We start from the raw sequence: 15,135 nt of genomic DNA, 5'->3' as shown, positions 1-15,135 counted from the left end.
CCAAACTTGAGCTGGGGCGTCGGGTGCAGAGTGTGAAGACTCACGCTTCTGGCGGGAAGTTGGAGTCTCTTTAAAGTTGGTTTCTTGCTGTTGTTTCTGGACAGAGCCACTGTCCTCGGGAGGTTCATGGTCCTTTAGGTGCAGGTCTGTCCTCTGAGTCCTCTGAGGTCGCTGGTCCCGCTGGATGCGTCGCTGTGCAGGTTCTTTGAGTCAGGAGACAGGCCAGTAGGGCTGGGGCCAAGTCAGTTGTTGTCTCCGTCATTTCTGCGGGGTTTCAGGGCAGCAGTCCTTCTTCTTTCTTCAGGTTGCAGGAATCTGATTTCCTGGGTTCAGAGTCGCCCCTAAATATTCAATTTAGGGGTGTGTTTAGGTCTGGGTGGCAATAGCCAATGGCTACTGTCCTGGAGAATGGCTACACCCTCTTTGTGCCTCCTCCCTGAGGGGAGGGGGGCACATTCCTATTCTTATTGGGAGAATCCTACAAAACCAAGATGGAAGATTTCTTAAGGCAGGGGTCACCTCAGCTCAGGACACCTTAGGGACTGTCCTGACTGATGGGTAACTCCTCCTTGTTTTTCTCATTATCTCCTCCGGACTTGCCGCCAAAAGTGGGGGCAGTGTCCGCAGGGGCGGGCATCTCCACTAGCTGGAATGCCCTGGGGTGCTGTAACAACAGGCATGAGCCTTTTTGGCTCACCGCCAGGTGTTACAGTTCCTGCAGGGGGAGGTGAGAAGCATCTCCACCCAGTGCAGACTTCGTTCCTGGCCACAGAGTGACAAAGGCACTCACCCCATGTGGCCAGAAACCCGTCTGGTTGCGGCGGGCTAGCAGGAACTGGTCAGCCTAACACTGGTGTTTGGACTGGTAACAGGGGACATCTCTAAGATGCCCTCTCTGTGAATTTTTCAATAAATCCAACACTGGCATCAGTGAGGATTTATTGTGCTGAGAAGTCTGATACCAAACTTCCCAGATTTCACTGTATCCATTATGGAACTGTGGAGTTCGTGTTTGACAAACTCCCAGACCGTATACTCTTTATGGCTACCCTGCACTTACAATGCCTAAGGTTTGGCTTAAACACTGTAGGGGCATAGTGCTCATGCAACTATGCCCTCCCCTGTGGTATAGTGCACCCTGCATTAGGGCTGTAAGGCCTGCTAGAGGGGTGACTTACCTATGCCACAGGCAGTGAGATGTGGGCATGGCACCCTGAGGGGAGTGCCATGTCGACAGTCATTTTTCTCCCCACCAGCACACACAAGATGTGAGGCAGTGTGCATGTGCTGAGTGAGGGGTCCCCTGGGTGGCATAATACATGCTGCAGCCCTTAGAAACCTTCCCGGGGGTACCAGTTACAAGGGACGTATCTGTGTGCCAGGGCTGTGCCAATTGTGGTAACATAGGTACAGTTTAGGTAAAGAAAACTGGTGCTGGCGCCTGGTTAGCAGGATCCCAGCACACTTTCAATTGTAACTAGCATCAACAAAAGGCAAAAGGTTAGGGGGTAACCATGCCAAGGGAGGCGTTTCCATACACATAGGCACCATCACACTGGCATATCAAGGCTAAGAGGTGCTGAAGAGGGGAATGGGTCTCTGAAAATCAGGAAAACTGTATTAACCTACATGCCTACTAGATTTGAAGAGGTAAACAAGAGACTCAAGCTGCATAATTCGGAGTGCGGGGGTTGAGTTCTGAGGATTAGGGCTCTAGGCAGCTACCAAGCTTACGAAAAACGAAGGCTCATCTAATATTGGTACTGAAAGGCAATGTACAACTTAGAAGTGAAATAACAGACATAAAACGATTCAAGTTTCAGAAGAAAGCCACAGATGCACTGCATCAGGCTTTCACCGATCAACCATGTACACAAACTTTCAGTATCAGGTTTTTTAAGGCCTTCCCATTTATGTTCCATGGATGGCCCAGAGGCTTTTGCCTAGTAATAGACTGTCACTACACCCTTCCAGTTGCTTGGCCCTTACAACCTTGTGTTAGCTAAGCATTCTAGCATAATTTATCATACACCTAAGATGGAAATGTGCTCCAAACTTCTAAATATTTTAAGTGAGCCTTCTCCACCCTGGGCAGCTTCCTGTTGCTTCTTGCTTGGTTCACCCTTTACTATATATATACATACATACTGCATGTGTACATAAGACCAAAATGTACGCACTCTCAAACCACTAAATTCTGTTCACACTGACTAGAGTTGCACCTTGAAAAAGCTGAACACATTGTATAGCCAGGGGCAGCTCCTCCATGAGGGTGGAGGAGTGCCGTCATCCCCCGCCAGCAGCAGGAGCTGCAAACCTTTTCAAGACAACGATAACAAATGGTGTCGGGGCAGGTCACAAGCTGTGACGACGTTCAGCAGGTGGCCCTCCTTTGTGTCCAGCCTGTTGTTTGCCCAAGACAATCCCCTGTACCTTGCCAGGAGCCTCTGAGTGACCCCCAGGGTCCCCTCATAAAGAATCATTGAAGACCCGACATCTTGTTTGCACCCTGCACCCGGCCGCCCCAGCGCCGCTGAGGGTGTATGTTTGGTGCCTACTTGTGCCCCCCCAGTGCTCCTCTGAACCCCCCAGATCTGCCCTCCGAAGACATGGGTACTTACCTGCCTGCAGATCTGAAACCGAGTGCCCCCAGTCTCCATCGGAGCCCACGTTAATTTTGCCTACACTTGGCCTCTGCACCCGGCCTGCCCCGTGTTGCTGGTGGTGGGTGTTTGGGGTTACCTTGAACCCCGACCTGTGGACTACCTAACCCCCAGAGACTGGAACTATAAGTGTTGTATTTACCTGTAAATCAATCTAACTTTTCTTCCCCCAGGAACTGTTTCTGAAAATTGTACTGTCAAGTTTTTAAAAGGATAATTGGCAATATTTCAAAAACGGTATAACTTATCAAATTCAAACAAAGTGCTATTGATACATATGTGAAATACGAAACTATTGGAGTACTTACCTGCAACTTGGATCTTGTGGTTCTAAAAATAAAGAAAAGTTAGTTTTGCGATATAAAAACCGTTGGTCTGGAGTTAAGTCATTGAGTGTATGCTTCTTCTCTTGTCTGCTTTGCATTACCCTCTGATAAGTTTAACTGCTCGACCACACTACCACAAGAGAGAGCATTAGTATTTTCTACTTTAGCCTCTGTTAAGCCTCTGGGGAACCCCTGGACTCTGTGCACACTATATCTCACTTTGATACAGTATATACAGAGCCAGCTTCCTACAGAGGGCAAACGTGGCAGTTATATTTTTTCATTTGTAAATTGTGATGACAATGCTCCTCTAGTAAAGGATACTGGTACTGAGCAAAGTAACAAAAAGATCAAGCAAATTAGAGCTGATGTGAAGCCTTTAAGAGATGAGGGAATCTTTAGCCACCCTGGGAATAACACATTCATGTTTGCACAATGTATGCAGCCTTGAGGAGGAAAATTACTAAAAACTACAGCTCCCAGCTTTCCAGTGCAGGTACATGACCCCCATAAAGGGAGTGATCAAGTATGAAAATAAACCGCATCTTCTTCACTGCTTGGTAATGAGAAACCTTGGTGAGCTGGAGATCTCTGGTTAAATGATGGCACAGAATGGAATTCCAGAGCTGAGCGGTTTAATCCACTTACGACATTATTACCTATATATCTGAATTGAAAGGGTAAAAGGAAGAACGGAGAGAGAAATAGATTTAGAAAGAGTGAAAGTGAGAAAAAGTGTGTGTGTGTGTGTGTGTGTGTGAACATCAGTGGAGATCGGTCACTCCCCAAGAAGAGCAGAAAATGTTTCAGAAACAGAATACGTCTAACAATTCCTCAATTTTGGGGCAAAGAAGGCTTTAAGAATTGTGTACTTTAGCAGTGCAAGACAAAACCCAAGTTAACCCACAACATAAACATCAAGGAATCCTTAACTTGCACTTATCCAGTATGGTGAAACATTTCTACCACGTAGGGAAGGGACAAAGGTCTGGTCGCTTGTGGAAAAACAAACAGACCCATGGTGACTTTGTTTGAGAAAAAGTGACCCATGTTTGAACAGAAAATGTGGATGTTGATAGAACTGTGTCGAGTACACAATCATAATTTATTGATATTATGTTGCTTTTCCATTATGTTACAAATTAGGTATTAGGAACAGATGTAAACTGTTTGGGTTTGACAGGTTTTACAGAAACCCAGTGCTGCAAAAGAGAGCATTGAACATTCAAAATATGTGCTGGCGTATTGTGCCCTTACCCATCCAGGCTATTTATTATCCCCACTTATGGCACTCATTTGTTACAGTTTCAGACCTCAAGAAAACATAAAAACACCCTAACCTCCAAAGTAAAATGACTTGGGGTAATTTTTTACTTTGACAAGTCACAAGTTCTACCAGTCTCCAACACAACTATGAGTTGCTTATTCAAACTTAGATATGGAAACTGTCCTCATATTTCAGGCATAGAAAGATAAAGCGACCAAAGATGTATCGCTAATTAGGCTGGTGTGACATGGAGAATCATTTCCTGAAGTTGTCTGTGGGACTGAGAACTTGGGATACCACCGCTTTAACCAATCATTTTCTGGAGAGTTTGCTCCACCCATGACAAGTTACACCAGTGTTCCCCTGAAGGTGGAACAAGTTTTCAAGGGTAATATAATTGAAAGATGCTCTAAAGCCCTCCTCCTTTTGGTCCGTGCTTCCCGCCTTCCCCCACCTTTGCTAAGCTCTTTAGTGATCACCCACAAGAAGTGCACACTGTCTCCTTCAAACAAGCATACATGATGCATATACAACCAATCCCAGTTAACGATTCTAAACTTCCATTGTGTTTGGCATGCTCCAAAACTACTACTCCACCAAGAACACATTTTGGAAGGAACAAATGCAAGTGTCAAGGCAAGAAACTTATCCTGTGCTAACCTACTACTTCCAGGCCAAAAATGTATGATAGTTAGCTTTGAGATTCACTTAGGTAAAATGTCTCTCCAAGCATTAAGACAGCTACATATTTATTCTAGGCTGTTAAAAGTTCCCTAAAATGACTTGGCAGGCAGATGGCAATGCTGTTGCGCCATGTTACAAATGTGATGCTATGACACACGGAACACTGTTTTTTGCCTTTTATCTTTCTGCTAGGAGTGTACAATCCCGCAGAGATACTGGACAAGAGCTGTTTCTTCAATGAAAGTCTAAAGTCTGTGAAACAAGCTTTTTACACACACATACCACACGAGGAACACACAAAACCAATTCAATATGGACCCAAAATAACCATGGAAAAGCCTCAGTACTTAAAAGATTTTTCTTTTATAAGAAACGTTGATGTATTTCTAACCCATAAAAAGAAGGAACTGTTGTCTCATAAAATGGATTTGTACTTGTTATCGCTAGTGTTTTTATTCTAATGTATAACCACCTATCTTTTATTCCACCGTCGTTTTATGCGATGTGAAGAATTGTGCTTTCTTTAAATATTGTAAATATATACTAACAGCAGCCTGGTCACTGTAGTGGTTAAAGAATGTTGTAAGTCTTCAGTGGTAAATGTGGCCCTTCCTGCTGGGAGCTACTAGAGGTGATCACCTGCATCTATGCATCTTGGCAAGGTTTGCAGCAGTCTCACATTGCTGAGATGGGTCACTTTCTGCGAGCAATAACAAGTGTTTCCATCCTTATATTCTGCATAGCATAAAGGGGTTTTAATTAACTATGACAGTGATCTTGACCCTCTAACAAGTGTGTAGGTAGGCCGCCTGCGCGCTGTAGTCTGCCGGGCTCTGCCATATGGTGTCACGGTCTTTGTGCATTACCAAGGTGCGAGTAGCCTAATCCGACACATCAATGCCTCTCCCGGCCACTACTCATGCACACCTTTAGTTCATAGGGAGATGGAAAACAGCCGCAGCCGTGCCAGTCCTCCACGTGCACTATGTGTTAAATGCACAACATAACATAAATGAAACACACAACGTAATAGTGGTTTCCCTAACAAAAGGATACTATATCAAGCATGGCGGTGAAATTAACGCCCCTTGCTACAAAATGCACTAACAATTCGGTATTTTCACCATGAAATGTGATATCTGTCAACCACACTGAAAGAACCTGAACAGAAATCTACCCGAAACAAAAAGAACAAGAAAGGAAGAGAATTTAATTTTGTATATGTGAAACTGACACCTAAATGGAACCATATTGACTGGCTGCATATATAATTTTTGTGTACAACAGGCACAGTGTTGAATTGTACTAGGACAATGCCATCTGTCATGAGGACTTAAGATAACCTCTCCCTCTGACAGGAAACCAGGTTATATAATCTTGTGTTTTTTTCTGCAGTGTGAACCAGCTGACTTCTAAGCACTGATGCTAATGGTAAACTCTCTATTCCTACAACAAATTAATTCACATCAGCAGACTCAGAAACCCTTCACAAAAAATAGGAACTAACTTTGGGGCCTCGTAAGGGATGTGAAGCGCTATATATCATAATACTTTACAGCATGTAAGTGCTCAATCTCATTCAAAGCTGTATAAAACTTCCACCCTGCACGGTAGGCTACACTAAACACAACTTGAAGCCTGTGATCCTGTCAGGTTGATTTCTGCTAAAAGCTCCTTTGCAACTGACTTTATCCGTTTGAAGAACTTAACTATACATTACCTACCAATTTCTACATCACAATTAATCACTCTCACTTAAATTATTAAACACTCAAACTCTGCCCTGGCTGGTAAAGGTGACAATTTCCACCATAGATTCTACAACTAAAAGGAATGCTGGCGCTCACCTCCCACTGGACACTTTTCTCATGGAGGGGACAAACTCACCTTTCAAAGGTAATGTCTGGGACTCCTTTCCAGGGTAGCAGAATGGGCCCCACATAAAAGAAGATCTGCTGGGTTCACCCAGAAAATAATGGTATTATCTGCTCTCAGGTAGCTGCTAACGGAACATCCTGTTGGCTCTCCTGTACCGGGTCTGAGTGACCCGACACAGCCAAGTTTCCAACTGTAACTCCTTGCACTTTTGACTTTGACATTACGGACAATCATAACACACATCCTATGCAAATGCTCAATACAGCTTACAATATACTTATAAAACTTCACCGAGTAACCAATAAGCAACATTCTATAATGTGGACTATTCAAAAATATAAAGTTCCTCTAAGTTGAAGAAGCTCCCAGTCAGTTGAAAGACACAGTCAAAATGATATACCTGAGGTACAGCTGTGTGTCACCCGCGTCAAAATGAGAGTTCATGCTGCGGAAAAGAATACTGGTCAAGAGCATGCTGGGGTTGCGTATCGGTAATGTTCATCACTCTCAGTCCTGCTCTTCCTCGTGGCATTCCTAATGGTTGAAGTTCAACGTCCTCTGGATAGGCCCAGGCAAGCATCCAACACAAATAACAGTGTTTAAATGTCACTTTGTTCCTCTTTAATGATTGCCTACTAAAGGCCCTCCCCGCCTGCAGCACTTCCGGTTTTTCATTTGTCCTCTTCGAAGAAGTTTTGGCTGGTGTACAAAATTAAGGATGAGGGTCTCTAATCTTGTTTTATGTTGTCAATTCTGTAGGTGTTGTTTGGAAGCTGCTGAACTTCTGCTTCCATTTTGTGGGCCCTCTGGCAGTTGCCAGGCCTTAGGTCATAGGCCTCTGGCTGCAGCACATGCTTTCTGTCAGAAACCTTGTCAAGGTGCAGGTATTTATTGCCTCACCTCAATGTTTCTCTTAACTGCGACTTCCCCCTGTGGGGCGTGGTGGGAACTGATCGACCTTCATGTTCACATGGACCAGGCGGTCTTTCTCACTTTCAGCGTCTTTTCAGTGATGAGGAGGTAAATTAGCAACTCCATTTAATAGGGGACAATGAAGACGCAAGGTTGACTTGGTAAGTTACAATAGTTTCAGAAGACATCTAATGGGCCCAAGTTCACCCACTGCGTTCTTTCAGTCAGAAAGGCCTTAACCCAAGGAAGGGCACTCACTGACTTAATTTCTTCAAATTAGCAGCAGTGTGGGTTCCTCAACAAACTCAAATAAAGCATACAAGTCCAAAAAAATACTAATAAAGTTTTCCCACCTATATCAGCAATTTGAAAGGGGTCATGCGACAATGCATCCCTAATCCCTGGCCCATCATAAGGCAGGATGCAAGACTGGATGCTAGCCAGGCGTTTAGAAACATGGATCTGTGGTTGCCACACCATATTTCCATTACGTAGAAAAGGAGGGGAAAGTTGGTAGTTGGTTGATAAATGACCAGGGCTCCTGGCACTAAATAAGTGTTTAAACAAAGTTAATAGTAAACTCTTTTTTGCTAAAAGTCAGTAGCTTTCCAAGAGCAGTTATCATCCCCGGTTTCTGCAGGGCCGGTCAGATTCCTCTTATGGATCCTCTTCCATGTGGGAAATGGCAGCAAGAGAGGAGGCACCAGGGCCAAACCCAAAAAAAAGATGTGTAAGGATGAGTATTCCGAGATGCTGATTACTACAGAAACATAAAGGCACACAATGGTGCACAAAGGTGCATGCACGCATGCACACACACGGCCGTCAGTTACATTATCAGAGTAGTGTACCATGCTCAACCCATTTTTAATTGAGCCCTGTAAATGAGCTGCCGCGTATTGTGTTACCACATCTCATAAAACAGTGTCCAATGACTAAAGAAATCAAAGGAAGACAAATATGGACATTGCCCCGGTGTGGACAGAAAACGAGTGATATCATTCACGTAAAGTGTGGACGCAGGAAGAGAATTTCAACTGCTCATTACATACAGGAGTCTGCAGTAATACATTTAGGTGTTCTATATGTGATTGCTTCTTCATTCCCATCATGGATGCTGGTCTGTAATTTGGCTGTCGGCTAGGGAAGCACCCATGTGCTGGTGGAGACCTTGGGCAAGGTAACTTTGTGGGTTTAGGTCACCGAGCACCATTTTTAGAGCCCTGGGAATCATTAGACAAACATATGTATGCATGCAGTTGTAATCTACGTTCATTTTTATTGAATGATGTATACTCAAATGTCAGCATACAACAATCTGTAAAAGGAAAGAGGAGGCCTGAAACAGTATCGCAAAATATGGCGCCACGTGAATAGCGCACGTCACACTGAACATCTCGGAAGGCATTTACTCTTCAGCTTGTGCACCTATGTTCACAGTGTTCTCACAGTTTGCTCTGAGTATTGTGAGGCTGAAAAGTAGGAGCACCTACTGGATATTATCACATATATGTATGTGCATATGTTGGCCTCTGATCACTGCAACCAGAAGCTTAGGGTTGCACCAGTTTCGGCCTGTGCACAATGCTGCCTTATTAATCGAACTATAGTGCTGCTTGGGTTTATTGTTTCAGAAGTTATGATAAAACTCTTTAGATCCTACAGATACAGATAACCATCAAAGTGCAGGAAATAGTCACCTGAAGCTCCCTATACCATTGTCTGGGGGCCCTGCCCCAAGCTTCCTGCCCTCAACAGAACTCTTTACATGTTAATTTAAAGGAGGCCTATGGCTCCAGCCAATCACTGCTGGGATCAACCTCTACGATAATGTCACCCATTTAAAAGACCCTTATCGAGGCATAACACAGGGTGATAGACATTTGTCCCTTCCAATCAGAGGCGCTTGCATGGCCCCTGCCTATCCATGTCTAATGCAGGAGTGATGGACATGTTCCCTCTAAGGGAGCAAGGTCACTCCAGTGTAACAGCCAACACTGCACCTTGGCCAGAGGCAACATATTGTTTATTTAAACGAATCCTATGAGTCGATGCTTAAAAGTAACAGAAAGCTAAATAAAAATCAATGTGCCTCACAAGTTAGGCACAAAAGACAGCTGGAGGAATGCCACCCATTTAAGATATGATATCAAGTTCCTACAGTTATCGACTGTGTGAGATCTAACACAGCTGGACTGTCGAAAGAGTTCACCCAACTTGCCCCCCCTCCTTAAACTGATGCCTCGAAGCTCGTGGTCACCTGATCTAGAGTCACAGCCCTGTATTTCCAAATGTACCACTCGCAGTCAATGCCACTGTTTGATCACAAAATTAGTGTTGCATAGAGGTTGCCATCTGGCTTACAGTCCAGGTCTTTCATATGACATCCTAAAGTGCATTGAGTTGTAGTGATGGTCCAATTCCACTCTCTGAGTAACTCATGTGTAACTGAGAAGCTAAGGGCTGAAAACCTGGTTTACTGTTGACATGGAAGGAAGGGACAACCACAAAGATGTGGTCATCATGTGTTCCTACTACTGACTTGCTTCCTTCTCCCTTTGCCGCTACTTTTCCAGAAGCATGTTTATTATGGCATCCGTACTTTGTCAACATATCCCTGTCTGTCCTAGATAAAGGTCTAGTCTAGTAGATGGGGCGCTGATGGTGGTACCAGGTGACCAGAGTCTGGTCAAATTTACCCACATGACCACATGATGCGATCTGGTCATATCAATTTATTTTGCTTCAATGGCTCCCACATCCTTCAGACTGGTAGTGCTCAGAGAAAGGGTCTCATAAATGCATGTGCAACTTGCCTAGCTCTCATTTTTTGCACCTTTTATCTTTCCGCTCAGCAGTTCTGGTCTTCACTTTTTATTTTTTGTTTAAGAAGCCCCTTCGACTCTATGCTTTTGCTGCAGCTCAATTTTTAAGTCTAACTCATGCTTAAATGTGCCTTTCTAACCCTTGGGTACACTATGAGTTCTCAATCGTCTCCACTCCTTTCATAGAGATTGTAATTCCAACTTCCTTGCTTTGCACCAAGATTACAGGATTTCATAATTGCTTTCTGGATTGTAACGTTGGAACAATTTATTTAAAAAAAAAACTTCAGGTGAAGGAGCCCTTCCTCCCAACAGAAGCAGAAGGTGACTTGCTGGGAGAGGTCTGGGGGGAGGTGCACGTGGACACACGGTATTTTAGGGCAGGTGAGTGAACGCAACATTCTTTTGCATCATTAAAAAAGTGGGTTTCAAGGACCATGTAAAGTCACAGCTCTGATGATGGCAAGGAGGACGGCATGCTTGAATACTGCAGGCACCCCCTATTGATCAGTTAAGCATGGGATGCCTCCCATTGTGAAATGCAATGTCCAAGTCCCATGTAGCTCAGTTGGGTAAGTGTTTGAGGCAGAAGGAAAACGAAGTGTATGATTGTTCACATTGAAAAATAATATATCCTTTTCCTAGGGAGTCTATTATCCAACCACGATCAGAGAGTGAGTGGGCCAATAAGTGTTTCAGGAGGAGCTATACAAACGTAACACTTTATTGCTGAAGTCGAAGAAAAAGTGAGTTGACTTGCCAATAATATGCGACTTTTCTGTGATATATAAAAAGAACAAAAATCATAAGGCCTGATTTACAGTTCGGCAGACAAGTTACTCCTTCGCAAATGTGACAGACATCCTGTCAGCCATATTACACAAGCATTACATCTAAAATGGCACTTGTAATATGGTGGACTGATTATCTGTCACATTTGTGACGGAGCATCCATCTAACAAACTCTACTTCAGGTCCTAAATCTGGTTACTCGTGTGGTTATGTTATTGAACTCTTATTTGCATTACATCATAAAAATAGTTCTCCTCAGTAAATACTATGCTGCAAGCAAGTCCGCTGCACGCAAGCAGCTCCCCTCTGTGCGCACTGACAATCACAAGCGAGCCTTGAATTTTGGCTGGGAATATTGCCCCCCGAATGTAACAAGAACTATAAAACAACAGAAACATAAACCTATTAGCACTATAAAGGGCAAGGAATATGACATCAAAGGCTTATAATATCAGCAACTATGGAGAATAACTGAGAACTTTTAGACTGTGGGATCCTAGTTTCCTTCCTGCCATGCCATTTTGTGGCTGGCCCCAGTGAGGTGACAGCATGGATCTCCAATGGGTTGCTAGGGTGAAACTGATAGCTCGCCAGTACCCTGGAGATAGCTCAGCATTGCACAGTACTTAATTCCAAGGTCCAAGGGTCTGCTCTAGCCATATTGAAGATGGTCACTTTTCAAGAAAAGGACAAGGTTTTCTTTTAGTGTATTAACACAAACATTTAAAGAGCAAGTTTGATAGAAAAACATATTATATTGAGACACAGCTATGCTGATATTTAAAACACAAGATGACTGTAAAATCCAAAACCAATTTAAACTGCTCTTTCAGTGATAGATCATACTGTTGTGGAGGTGTATAGCTTTTAGTATTTCCTTTGTGCCAGTGCCCACTTATTGCTGTAAATGTTATGTCATTAGTCATGTGGAAGCATTTTATTATGAATATTTTCCTGACACTGATGTTAGTAACGCCCTCTTATGTATTGGGGTGATTGATGTAATTACTGTAATATCAAATTTTAAATATTGTCCAGCCCATATATTGTACCCGGAATATAGACTACCACAGCATCATGAAGTATCTTCTAGGTACGTTGATGTGGGGTTTAGAAGAGTAAATATATATTTGCCTAGATATGTACTTTCACAATATTGTATTATCCAATTTTCAGAAAATTATATTTTGGCATCACTCAATATTGTGGCATACATATGGGTTTCCACTACCAGTAACCCTGCAAGTTGTGGCCATTATTGTGATTGTTTCTGATGAAGTCACTACTGCAACAAATGTCAAAGTCATTAGTAGCATTGGACTGTTTTCATCAATCAGACGCTCTAGATCAGAGGTTGGAGACCCCTGGATTACAGTGTGGGCTTCTGGGATGTACTGTTCTGTAGAGTAGGGATTTAGTCAGAGGGAGGTTGAAGTTTAGTTGTGGGTAGGATATGTCAACAATAGAAACATTGTGTTTTTGCACGGTGGACCTTATATTACTTCAATAACTTCTGCAATTATTGTTTAACTCTGTTCCCAACACTAAAAGTACATGGTGCTCGGTGACGGTGACTCTTGTATATATGTGCTTGTGTTTTTTGCTACAATGCTTTCATATAAAACAATAAAAAATTGTCTGTGATAAAAAAAAACAGAAAGAGCATTTGTTGCGATATTTTTTTTAATTACTTCCTAAATTAGTTTGCTATACAAAGGAACATGTATGTGCCCACAACCATTCCTAAAGTCCTGAGACGCCTAATTACACATTAGTGGCAGGGTGTACCCTAAAGTAGCCTAGTACATTAAATGGCGCTGAATAACAATATGACTATTATTATTTATTATTCTCATCATCAACTCCCTTATCTTGAATTAATAAATCTTGGCTGGAGTAATGAACCAGGGGACAAACGGTTAATATAGGAAGAATTAGGTTCTATCCCAAAGTTTAAAGTAAGCATTGACCACAGAAGCACTTTCTCAATAGTCATAAAAGCCTCCTTCTCATGTAGATTTGGTGGTTTGCAAAGCTTAAAGCAGGGGCGCAGCTTGGTCGGTAGGATTAGGGGGGTGAGCTTCAGATTTCCAGACAATCAAGCTGTCGTACAATGTCAAATTACATTATAGGACAAGCATGGCGCACAAGAGGAGCTCAAGAGGCAGTGGGAAGGAAAGGTCTGCAGTTTGGTAGGAGTACTAAGTGAGGGTAGCTCAATGTTTCCTAAAATAATGAACATGTTTTTAGTTTTTTTTAAACAGAGGAGTGTGTGTGTGTGTGTGTGTGTGTGTCCGACAGCCCTCACAATATGCGACTGAAAGCTACTGCACCCAACTATTCATCAGAAACGAAATTTATTGGGGGGGGGGGTGTAACACCCCATACACCCCCCAGCTACGGCCATGGTTTTAAATGGTAAATATAGAGGCGCAGGTGCCCACTATTTAGAGTACCTGTTTGCTTCTGAGAAGCGCAGGTCTCTCCCATTAAATATGTTTCAGCAGTGATGAGGGATGCAAGTGCTCTCCCTTTCAAATTAAAGAAGTGCGGGCGCTCAGTGCGGGCGGCACCTGCCCGTTTGAAGCCCTGGCGGTTTGGCGGTTTTGCGGTTTCAGTGATAGCACTGCAGGTATCTTTAGTGAAGGGGTTGTATCTATAAGGACGGTTTGGTCCAGAACAGGGGGGGTGGGTACGTCATCACAAAGACTCTCTGGACTTCAGGGGGACTCGGACCACCTGGCACCAGCGAGGGTACAGAAAGGATGGGGTGGTACTCGCCTTGTGTGTCCAGAAGAAGCCGGCGGGGTCGGTCTCCTTACCCCCCTCGGCTTGGCTTTCGTCGTCCAAGGTCAAGGACAGGACCATCTCGTACTGTTCGTCGTCGTCCTCCGTCGCCCCCTCCTGTGCCCGGGCGGAGTAGTGGGCGAGCAGCAGGGCACACACGGCTAGGAGGAGCGGCCGCAGGGGGGCCATGGTCACGGAGCCCGGGCGGCGGGGAGACTGACCTGCCGTATGTCAAGGGAAGCTAATACCCGGATATGGGTACAGGGTCGGTCAGGGTGAGGCTGGAGCCCAGCAGAGGTGAGGGTCACTGGATGGGACTGAGAAGGGTCAAGTAATTGGGCGCGTTGAAGGGAGACGAGGGAGCTGAATGAATTGGTAAGCGAGAGGAAGAGGACGAGAGAACATTTACAACTTTTCTCACACTCACGTGTTTTAATAAACATTTGGACGTGGGCGGGTCACGCCTGCCGAGGATCACGCCACTCTAGAGCCATCGGACGATGCAAGCTCGTTAAGGCTTAACCGGGACTTTCCTGGTCCCGGGCAGATCAGGTTTCTACCCCCACTTTCACTTCGGCGTCAGGTTACTGAGGGAGCAGACACACCTCTCCCCAGCTTTGTGCACAAAGACGAGGCAGCGAGGGGAGGTTTTGTGAGGGCAAGTGGTCGCTTGTCAGCAGCCTTTCCGCGCGCACGTTATCTGTAATCACCTTTCTTTTTATTCACTCAACTATACAACTTTCAGTTTTCGTCACGAAGGAAAACCTCTGCCAGTGTTCTGCTAAGGAATGGACGGATTGTATTATTTCCTTGTACAGTTTATACATATTTTTGCTTAACTTTCTGAAATATATAAATGCATCGAGAAGTTTTTAACGGCCCACGTGTTAAGATGCGCGATGGTTTGGTAACTCGACAGTCCAAACCTTGCCTTTTGCTTGCAGGCCATCTTTTTGGAAGCATTAGTGTGAAATCGAGGAGTTCAGACAGAACAAACAGAA

General features: G+C 44.1%; 1 protein-coding gene across 1 annotated transcript in view; it reads right to left on the bottom strand.

The window, feature by feature from the left end:
- PCSK9 (proprotein convertase subtilisin/kexin type 9) overlaps positions 1-14,543 on the bottom strand; it is a 78,240-nt gene extending 63,697 nt beyond the window's left edge. The window contains exon 1 of the mRNA XM_069232605.1: positions 14,129-14,543. Coding sequence (XP_069088706.1) covers positions 14,129-14,323 — 195 coding nt within the window. The 5' untranslated portion in view covers positions 14,324-14,543. The remainder of the gene's footprint in view (positions 1-14,128) is intronic.
- Positions 14,544-15,135: the final 592 nt, after the last annotated feature.

The sequence above is a fragment of the Pleurodeles waltl genome, chromosome 4_2 (genome assembly GCF_031143425.1).
Source record: "Pleurodeles waltl isolate 20211129_DDA chromosome 4_2, aPleWal1.hap1.20221129, whole genome shotgun sequence".
Lineage (NCBI taxonomy): Eukaryota > Metazoa > Chordata > Amphibia > Caudata > Salamandridae > Pleurodeles > Pleurodeles waltl.
The sequence above is the reverse complement of the archived record's forward strand: the minus strand, read 5'-3'. Positions and strand labels throughout refer to the sequence as shown.